This window comes from the organism of the source record quoted next, unplaced genomic scaffold, assembly GCF_019419815.1.
Source record: "Pyrus x bretschneideri cultivar Hongxiangsu unplaced genomic scaffold, Pyrus_bretschneideri_v1 Contig29, whole genome shotgun sequence".
Lineage (NCBI taxonomy): Eukaryota > Viridiplantae > Streptophyta > Magnoliopsida > Rosales > Rosaceae > Pyrus > Pyrus x bretschneideri.
The window spans coordinates 3,445,008-3,455,865 of record NW_025999601.1 but is presented as its reverse complement, the minus strand read 5'-3'; the positions used below and the strand labels follow the sequence as shown (position 1 = coordinate 3,455,865).

Genomic DNA, 10,858 nt, shown 5'->3' with positions numbered 1-10,858 from the left:
ACTTAGGAATTTTCTTCTTTTCTTTTTCGTTTCGCTTTATTTGAACTTTGTTAGCCTCCGAGTCAGTTTATCAATTTGCTAGAAATTTAATAAACAACTTTCCTTGCTTCGCTTCATCATTTTATTTCGTCATGTCTTTTTGCAAAACTTTACCTTAGGACAAGTGCCTGGATAAGCTGCTTCAACGAAGTAGTCGATCTCACGTCGTCATTTAGGTTTTCCTCTTGGCTTTAATGCTCAAGAAGCTTTACCTGCAAAAGGAAAACATGCAAGATTTCTAACTTATAGAGCCAACAATCGAAGTCATAACTTCCAAAGGAAGCAGGCGAGTTCGCGTAGTTGCTATAGTTGCGAATCTCGGCTTTAAAGGCTTCACGAGCCTTAGCCTTTCCGGGGCATAAATTATGAAAATTTTAAATTATAGAGATGGCGGCCGAACATGTGATTATCGTAGAAAGCAGAGGAAATCCGTGTAGCTGCTATAGTCGTACGACTTTAGCTGTTGCACGAGCCTTGGCCCTCTAGGGGCATGTTGCAAAATTTTTAACTTATAGATCCAGTGGCCGAACATGTGGTTCTCATAGAAAGCAGAGGAAATCCGCGTAGCTGCTATAGTCATACATTTTGGCTTTAACGGTTGCACTAGCCTTAGCCCTCCTGGGGCATGTTGCAAAATTTTTAACTTATAGAGTCGGTGGTCGGGCACATGCTTCTCGTAGAAAGCACAGGAAATCCGCGTAGTTGCTATAGTCGTGCATTTCAGCTTTAGTGGTTGCACGAGCATTGGCTTTCCAGGGGCATGTTGCAAAATTTTTAACTTATAGAGCTGACAGCCGAACACATGCTTCTCGTAGAAAGCAGAGGAAATCCACGTAGCTGTTATAGTCATACATTTCGGCTTTAACGGTTACATGAGCCTTAGCCCTCCCAGGGCATGTTGCGAAATTTTTAACTTATAGAGTCGGCGGTCGGACACATGCTTCTCATCGAAAGCAGAGGAAATCTGCGTAGTTGCTATAGTTGTACATTTGAGCTTTAACTCTTGCAAAACCTAAACCGTAGACAGTCCGTAGGAAACGCTACTTTTAAATTAATAGACGGGTCCGCGTAGTCATAACAGGTGTAAGTTTTGTCTTACAAATTGCCTTAGGTTGGTCATCAGCCAGGCTCTGACTTACAGAAACAGACGACTCACGTGACCACTTTAGGCATCGTCCTTAGCTCTTGGAGGCATTTTTGGCTTAAAGTGTTGGCAAAATCTTGCCTCAGAGGCCATATCCTTTCGAGTTTTAACTTGACTCCACAGGTCGCTTAACTAGCATTGCAACACTTTAAAGCCAAGCTATGTTCATAAAGATTTGCACATCGAGGACAAACTATCTAGTCACAATAATTCTTTCATGGACAGGAATCTTGCACTTAGCATCACTTTTGGTTAAAGACCTGGGCTCCCGCGAAATTGAATCTTTTAGTCGGCTAAGCCTTTCTAGGAGAAAAACTATTGTGGCCAATTCTGGGAGTTGTCTGTCGCAGGTAATTGATGCATTCAGGGGGGACTGAGCAGTCATAAAACCCATCCACGTTTGGATATCCTGGATCAGTTTACCCTCTCCCACACATGCAATGTCTGTAAGCACAGGGGCGTCTTCTGCTGTCACAGGGTGGTTAGTTTGTTTATGCATTTGGTCTAGACTTGTGAATAATTCCTTAAAAAATAAAGAAATGTATTAACTTTTCTTGTATGCAGTAATAGCATAATAAGTGATAATCCTTAGTATGCGAGGTTTTGTTCGTTGAGCTGCTTGAGTCTTTGAACTTTATGTGTCTTGAACAAGGTCCAAGGAATGGTGGGAGGTCATACATAGTACTTTCTCAGGTTGTAAGCATTCCATTGCTTTTTGATCTCTTTGTCGCTCATAGTGGTGATGGTGTAGCTGCCCTTTCCGCCTACTCGACTGATTTTGTACGGAGCTTTCTGGATATGAGCCATCTTTTTGGAGCTTTCCCGGCGGGTGCTTATGAAGGCTTTTTGGAAGACATAGTTTCCTGGCTAGAACTACCAGATCTTTACCCTCTTATTATAGCTGGAGAAGATCTGCTGTTGATAGGCTGCAATGCAGGTGATAACCTTCTCACGCTCTTCCTCTACCAAGTTTAGGTTTGTGGCCATCTCCTTCTCATTCTGCTCTAAATTCGGCAGTACAGTGCTGATTCTTACCACCATGACGTTAGGATGAATGATTGCCTTAAAACCATACGCTAGAGAGAATGAAGTTTCGTTAGTTGCTCGTCTTTTGGTGATGCAATACACCCACAGAACATCGGGAAGCTTATTTGGCCATTTGCCCTTTTTGTTTGAGAGGGACTTCTTGAGGCAGTCGAGAATGGTTTTGTTGGATGCCTCGGCCTGCCCATTGCCCTGCAGATACCGGGGCGTGGACATATGCTACTTGATGCCATATTTTTTGAAGAAATTCGCCAAGTCTTTGTCCACGAACTGCGGACCATTGTCTGTGATGATGGAGAGAGAGCTGCCAAAGTGGCAGATGATGCTTTTCCTATGAAGCGCTCTATGTCTTTCTGGGTAATTGTAGTCATGGGCTCAGTTTCGATCCATTTCGTGAAGTAGTCGGTCGCTACAATCATTATGCATCTGCCCTTAGTGGCAGACGGTATTGGTCTTACTAGGTTAATCGCCTATTGCATGAATGGCCAATGGCTTGTTTGCGAGTGGAGTTCGTTGGCAGGTAGTGTGAGCAAGGGCTTGAAGCGCTGACTGTTGTCGTACCTTTGTACATATTCCTTGGCGTCTTGATGCATGGTAGGCCAGTAGCAGCTGGCGTTAAGAGTTTTTTGAGCCAAAGAACGACTTCCATAGTGGTTTCCACAGAAGCCTTTGTGGATTGAGCTAAGAATCTTCAGGTCATCAAGAAGTGATAGGCAGAAGATATGTGGTCTTGAGAATGATCTATGAACAAGCATGTCGTTCCATGTGTAGTAGCATGCTGCCTTCATCTAGAGCTTTCTAGACTACAATATATCCTCGGGGAGCATTCCGTTGAATATATAGTCAATAATGGGATTTTGCCAATTTGGAATTGCGTTGATTTATACTCAGTTTTTCCAAGTACTCGACTAGGATGGAACGTCTGAGTTAATGGTTTAAGGCAGAACCTAGGCCTGCTAGTGCGTCTACGTGGGTATTTTCTGCTTGTGGAACCTAAGTAAATGTGTACGCCTAGAACATTGCTAGTTGCTTTCGTACCTTCTCGAGGTATTAGGCCATCCTTGGATGCTTTGTTGTGTACTTCCTTGAGGTTTGGTTGGTAATCAGCAGGGAATTGGAACAGATCGCGAGCTTCTTCACGGCTAGGTCTTTTGCCAATCGGAAACCTACTAGTAGGACTTCATAATCTTCTTCATTATTTGATGCCTTGAGCTTAGAACGACCGCCTGCTCGAGCATCGAACCGACCAGGGTAGTAAGAACTAGGCATGCTTTCGATCCCTGGTAGTTAGATGATCCATCGACGTTGTGGGATACTTCATATCCAGGATCACTTTAATCTGCCTTGGAGAAGCCTTAATTCCTTACTGGGTTACAATGTACCCTAAGAATCAGCCTGAAGAGACGCCAAAAGTGCACTTGGTTGAGTTTAGCTTCATTTTGTACTCTCGGATTATGTCAAAAGTCTCTGTCAAGTTGCCAATGTGGTGTGATTGCTACTTGCCTTTTACCATGATGTTATCGACGTAGACTTCCATGGTTACTCCGATTTGCTTCTTGAGCATCGTGTTTACAAGTCATTGGTAAGTTGTTCCTGCGTTCTTGAGGCCAAAGGGCATAACCTTGTAGCAGTATGTGCTTAGCTTGATCATAAATGCAGTTTTCTCCTTATCAGGCTCGAGCATGGCAATCTGATTATAGCCTGAGTATGCATCCAAAAAGCTGAGCAGCTGGTTCCCGGATGTTGAGTCAACGAGCAGGTCAATTCGAGAAACTGGGTAGTTATCTTTAAGGCACGCCTTGTTGAGGTTGGTGTAATCCACATATACTCCCCATTTGCCCTTGTCTTTTTTCATCACCAGCATGACGTTGGCCAGCCATGCTGAGTGCGCCACTTTCTCAATGAATCTGGCCTTCAGTAACTTGTCGATCTCTACCTTAATAATCGCTACTCGCTAGGGTAAGAAATGTCGCCTTTTCTGGATCATATGTTTGGCTGCGAGATCGACTTGCAGCCTATGACAAGCTATCGTTGGATCGATATCGGGCATGTTAGAGGGTAACCATGTAAAAACATTATGGTTTTCCCTAAGGAAAGTCGTGAGTTCTCCCTTCTCTTTCGGGCTCAGACATGAGCCAATCTTAGCCGTCTTCTCTAGCTGGTAGGGGTGAAGAATGATGTTCTCGATATTTTCTTTGGGTTTCCATCTTGATTCATCTGTTAGGGCATTGTTGACCTTAACGCCATCTTCTTGACCTGCTTCTTGTAATTGTCACTGTCTTTCTATATTTCAGCTGCTACTGTTCGAGCGAAAGACTTCCTCCTCGTCTCATTGAGAACTTGTATAGTGTGTCATCGAGACATGGCATGGTCGTCTTTGATCTCTCCGATAGCTCATCTCGGGATGCAAAATTCAATTTTCTGATATTTGATCGAGGTCACAACTCCAATTTTCATTAGCCAAGGTCATCCCAATATCCCATTATGGAGAGATGGGTCGCTGACGATCATGAAGGTCTGCAATGAGACAATTGGAGGGCTGGTTACGTCGAGCGTGATAATGTTAATGGCAGTTGAGGTGAGTTCGTTGAATCCAGTCAAGACCTCTGCTTTGCATTTGATCATGCTTTCCAAGCCCATCTTCTGGATGACTGACAGTTGTAAGGTGTCGTCGTGGGGAAAGTCTACTCTCTTCTCGTCCTGCTTGGTGAAGCCGACGATTGGTCCAAGTATAACATTTATGGCTTGAACTTGAAAGACTAATCTCGCATGCTGGATCTTCTTTTTCTTGGAACTATTGGTGGCCTCCAGATGCTCGAATTCGACAAAGATATAGTTGATTTATATCGTCTTCGATGAGGTTCGGTATCAGCGTTGCTTCTCGCCTTGGCTGGGCAGCTGGCCTGTCGATATACTTGTGGCACTTGCCTTTCTTCACAAGCTTATCACGGAACTTCATCTATATAGTGTAGTCGTTGGTTGTGTGCTCTGGGCCTTTGTGGAATGCGCAATATTTTGTCTCGTCCATCTTGGTGGTGTCCCCTCTTATGGATAGCAGCATTTTGAACCACGGCTTGTCCTTGAGGTCGCGAATGATTTGGTTAATCAGGACCGAGAACTTGGTGTACGTCTTGGGCACTGAGCTTTCCTTTGCGAATGACCGGTCTCTGCATCTACTTCCTGGCTTGTCCTTATTATTGAGTGGTTTATCTCTTGCCTTTTTCTGAGTTAGCTCTGCGTATTTGCGCGGCTGCTCAAGCGGCTTCTGGGAGCACTTGGCCTCATCCCAGAGGGAGTGCTTTTCTGCCAAAGCATAAAAGTCTACCAGGGTCAAGTTCTTACCCATGATCAATTTTCTGAAAAATGGGTGATCTGCTAGGAACCCCTTTCGGAAGGTTGAGCATGCAATGCTGTCCTTACATTCAACGATCTTCACCTTCTCTACCTTGAACCTCTTGACGCATGTGCGGAGTGACTCATTTAGGTCATTCTTCATGTTGAAGAGGTGGTCAAACTTCTTTTTGATCGAGCGGTAGGACGAATATTCCTTAGTGAAAACCAAGAAAAGTTTGCTGAAGTTTCGAATTAAGCATGGCGGGAGGGTATAGAACCAGTATTGCGCCTCATTTTGGAGCGTCGTGGCAAAGATTCTGCATATGAGAACGTCATTTTGGCGTAAAGAGTCATGGCACTTCGGTAGTGCATTAAGTGCATGTCTGTAAATGGTGACCTGCCTATGTTGGCCATGTCTCTACGAAGGGCATCGTCGATAGTATTAATGCGCTCGAATCCGCGTGGTTGCTCTGTTACGAACCTTTGTACTTCCTCATAGATTTGCACTTGGTGGGGGTCATAGAGCCTCTAACTACCCCCGGTATGGATCTACCAGTCCATATTGCTCTTCAATATGTATTGTTCGTCTATGCCGCGGTTGCGTTGCACGTGGTTCATTCTGTGCTGCTCGCCGTCGTGCTTGGCAGGGGCTACTAATGGAACTTGAGCTTTACTGCTCTCATGCTCTCCTTGGTCTGCCATGTGGCTGTCTACCCTAGTGCCTCATAAGAGGATCTCCTTGTGGGCCTAGCCTCATGTGGGTGCTTCGTATGTAATGTCCTGGTGTGAATCCAACCTCGAATGCACACTGACTCGTGAGTCGAGTCTGGAATAAACATTACTCTGCGCATTTAAGCGGGAGAAAATGTTTCCTCGAGGGCCCAAACGAGAGTGCACACTACCCGAACGCAAGGTTCGTGGTAGGCTGAACCACTCTTTGCCGGGGTATCGTTGGAATGAGACACGTTCTTCTGCTCTTGTCCTGCTTCGGGATACCTCATCAAGGGTGTACTGCCTCTCGATTCGCTCAAGGAGCTGGTTCACCAAGGTGGTCTGCTGCGCGAGGAAGCTCGTCAAATTAGTGACTCACTGGGGTAGATGGTGCTTGCCATTTGGATTTGAAGAGTCTGGATAATGGGCATCTCCATGTGTGGTGGAAGTGTAGTGGACTGCATGTACAAAGCTTGAGCCCAAAGCGGGTATTCCTACAGAAAAGTGAGGTGAAAATAACCCTAAGTCTATCGCGTGACTGATGGTCAGAATCTGGATCGCCAGAGATGGCCTCGGATTGGATTGGGTTGCGGGCCGGGTCGTTGGAGCCGTTCACGAAACGGGCCAATCCTACTGGGTTGTCGGAGTGTACACGTAGGTTGGTTGACGTTGGGCCTGCACCTTGCTCTTCACGAGCTTGGGCTCGGCAGAGAATGGGCTAGGCTCGGTTGGCAGGGAGCTGGGCTTTGGCTGCCTACCCATAAGCTATTCCTGTTGAATGGGCCAAGTCTGCTAGGCTCCCGTAGGCCTGGACCTACAGTGCAACTTGGCTTGCTACTGCGGTAGGATGGGCCTCATGCCCTGGGCCTACTGTGGCAGCTGCAAGGCTTTTGGCCTCCTACCCGTGGACCACAGATTGAACATGGGCCTCTTGCCCAGGGTTTTGGGGATTAAGCCGCTGCAAGGGCAGCGTTGTAGGAGCTTGGGCCATAACCTGGTGGCCTTGCCGTGGCTGCTGGATCGCGGCAACGGTGATAGTGCGGCTCCATGACTGTGAGGCTCCTACTGCCATCGCGTTGAGCCTTAAAAATCGTCGTCGTGGGGCTATGTCCTCATCTCTACTTTTTGGTCTAAATCCTTGTATATATGGGGTTCCGTTTGTCATGGTTTTTGAATTTCCTACCATTGTATCCTTTCTTCAGGGACTGATCAAGAAACTTTTCTAGGAAAAATTAATTGATACGACGTGTGAGAAATTCAACGTAACAGAAATTCTAGAAACCAAATGCAAGAGGCTTCTTTGAGTATTTGAATCAGCTCTCAATGAAAGCACCAATTTGTCGATGCAAATTTCCACCGTCTTTAGTCTTGACGAAAATGCACCTGCAAAACAATTAACATCTTTGATCAAAGACCTAAGCCTCATGTGCCCACGAGGTGGTGGAGGGTTAGGCCAATGGATCTTTTATGCCTAAGTTAGTTTCTCTGTGGAGAGTAAAAGGATAACAAAAGCCTCCAAAATTTGGTAGAATATGTGATATATGTAGGGGAGAGGGCCGACCATAGTGTTAGGGTTTTACCCTACACATCGCAACATCCTATTGACCAAGGTTTATGGAGAAATATTCTTAAGATATTAAATAGGAAATAATATTTTGAGATAATGGAGTAATTATCCCAAATTGAATTAAATAGGGATTACTTACTCGAATGAAGTCAATCTTCAATTGGGAATGTATTAAAGATAGGATTTGGGTAATTAATCCTTATCTTTAATACTTTGACTTTTCCTTGCCAAGGGCAAGTGAGCTGTGGGCAGTCGTATTCGGCTACTGGGACCTTCAGGGGTGTGAACTACGCGTGAAAGTATCTGAGGAGCTTGCCCATTTATTGAGGGCAATCTTGTATTTCTTGAGCAAAAGTCTATGTGTTGCCTCTAGAATTTTTGGGATTATTTTAGGCTCCACATATTGGAATCGCCCAAGCTTTCATCTTACACAGCTTGGATACCTAACGAATTAACAATAAGTGCAAAAGTGGTACTTAATACTTGTGTGTGGTGATATTCTTTGTCTGCATATAATCATTTTGTATGTTTAAATTAAGACAATATATTTCACAAAGAGTACGAAAAAAATTTCATATAACAACAACAACAAAGCCTTATCCCACTAAATACCAGTTTGATACAACTTACATTTGAAAAAAAAGTAGGTGCCAAAAAAGTCCTCTCTCTACCTCTCAATTGCTGACTTAGGTGTGTGAGCATGGACGAAGTCAGAGATCTGTAGAAATGAGGGCATCCTCAAACAACAAAGTTACAAATGAAAAAAATTCAAGAATTTACTAGATAAAACACCTATATATTAATCTATGAAGTTTTTCATGCAACATATTACAATATTCTCTCCATGTGTTTTCATGTTTTGAATGTATTGAGTGGGGGTATCCACCCTTGCTAAGCCTAAGGTGGCTCCGTCCATGTGTGTGAGAATGCGTTTCCGCATACCCATTATGAACCCATTTCATCACACTTCTATGTTTCTCACACGTGTCTCTGAACCAATTCACCAAAACCACTGTTTTTCTTTCTAGAATCGTCTCAGCCATGGAGGCCTGGATTTGCACAGCTTCTCCACCACTTGTCTCTTACTATTTTTCTTCATATTGGGTTGGGCTTGTCTGACCTGTTTTTCTTCATAATGGTTGTGGATTTGGGAGAAGAAACAGGATGGTGGGGTTGGGCTATGATGGTGGGAATCAGAAGAGAGATAGGGAAGGGGAAAAAAGAGGACAGAGAAAACAAGAAAATGAGGAAGAGTTTTAGAGAGATTAGTCTTATAATATAGAGTAATAAATAATAAATCAATAAAGCAAATTATTATAGTACATTCAACATTATAACATTTTTAGTCATTTAATACAATCACAATAGTTTTATATAAAAATTTACCAAACATTTGGACGCTATTTTTTTTGTCAAAAGCGCTTTACAAAAAAAGTTTACAAACACTAAACTACTTTATTTTATAGTTGTTTATTCTCACAACACAGCACAACACTAGTAGTTTTTTTTAATCTTTTTTTTATTTTTATTTTTGAAAAGCACAACAGTACCAAACTAGCGCTAAGTGTGGTCGACTGTATGAATCATAGAATGCCACTATGCTCGGTTTTATGCCAAGTCTTCCGTTAGATCCAACTACTCTAATTCTTTTCTTAGAGTCTCTTTTCATGTCTTCCTTTACCCGTTTGGCCCTGAGCCTTTGTCTTATAGCCGCATCATCTAACTGGAGCGTATGTAGGTCTTCTTTCACATGTCCAAACCATCTTAACTGATTTCTCATCTTATCTTCAATTTCGATTACTCCTACTTTACCTTGGATATCTTCGTTTCTAATCTTATCCTTTCTTGTGTGCCTACACCTCCAATGAAGCATTCTCATCTCCGATACGCTCCTTTTGTGTACGTGTTGATACTTAACTGCCCAACATTACGTGCCATAAAGCATTATTGGCATTATTGCGGTTTATAAACTAGCTTTAGTAACATACAACGGTCTTACAACACACCTGGTACACTCTTCCACTTCATCCATCCAACTTGTATTATATGGTTGAGGTCTCCATCCAATTCTCAGTTCTTTTGCAAGATAGATCCAAAGTAGTGAAAGCTTTCACTCTTTGATACTTCTTGATCTCCAATACTCACCCATAACTTATTTGAACCTCTGTTCCCACTAAATTTGCACTTTATATACTCTGTCGTTAACCTACTTAGATGAAGACCTTTACATTCCAACACTTCCTACCAAAGGTTAAGTTTCGCATTTACTCCCTCATGACTTTCATCTATCAACATTATATTGTCTACGATAATCATACACCACACCAAGGAATATCATCTTGAATATGTCCCGTTAACTTATCCATTACATATGCAAAAATGTAAAGACTTAAAGATGAACCTTGATGTAACCCTACAGTTGTGGGAAAGCTTTTGGTTTGTCCTTCATGAGTTCTTACAGAAGTCTCCCATCATGCATATCCTTTGTAACTTGGATATATGCCACTCGTACTGTTTTCTTCTCTAAAATCTTCCAAAGAATCTCTCTTAGGACCATCTTTTTTCGTATCTCTATATCTTTCCATCGATCTTCATATGAGATAAGTTGCCTCCATGGTCGAGTGCGTTGGCATGAACCCGAATTGATTGTTTGAGAACAGTGTTTCTTGCCTCAGTCTCTGCTCAACATACTCTCTTCCAGAGCTTCGTTGTTTGACTCAATAACTCAATACCCATATAGTTCATGCAATTTTATACGTCTCCCTTATTCTTGTAGATATGCATCAAAGTGATTTTTCGCCTTCATTTGGCATCTTTTTTGTTTTCAAAATCCTATTGAAAGTGTCTGTGAGCCATGCTATACCTATCTCTCCCAAGACTTTCCACAATTCGATCGGTATATCATATGGGCCACTGCTTTTCTATGCTTCATCTTTTTCAAAGCTACAATTGCTTATTCTTTCCTAATTCGATGGTAGAATGAGTAATTTCTACACTCTTATGAGTTACTCAACTCCCCT

At 43.0% G+C, this 10,858-nt stretch overlaps 1 protein-coding gene across 1 annotated transcript; it reads right to left on the bottom strand.

Annotated features, from left to right (window-relative positions):
* Positions 1–5,186: 5,186 nt before the first annotated feature.
* LOC125479455 lies at positions 5,187–6,262 on the bottom strand. Its single transcript, XM_048588737.1, has 2 exons — positions 6,114–6,262; positions 5,187–5,961 (listed from the first exon to the last, which is right to left on the bottom strand). The coding sequence occupies exons 1-2, from the start codon at positions 6,260–6,262 to the stop codon at positions 5,187–5,189; spliced, it is 924 nt and encodes a 307-aa protein (XP_048444694.1).
* Between the last annotated feature and the right edge of the window lie 4,596 nt (positions 6,263–10,858).

Excerpts from the sequence above, each read along its gene's own strand:
- LOC125479455 (XM_048588737.1), bottom strand. The coding sequence starts at position 6,262 with ATGGCAGACCAAGGAGAGCATGAGAGCAGTAAAGCTCAAGTTCCATTA. Across the intron at positions 5,962-6,113 it reads TTGAAGAGCAATATGGACTG|GCAGGTCACCATTTACAGAC; the intron begins GTAGATCCATAC and ends TGGCCAACATAG.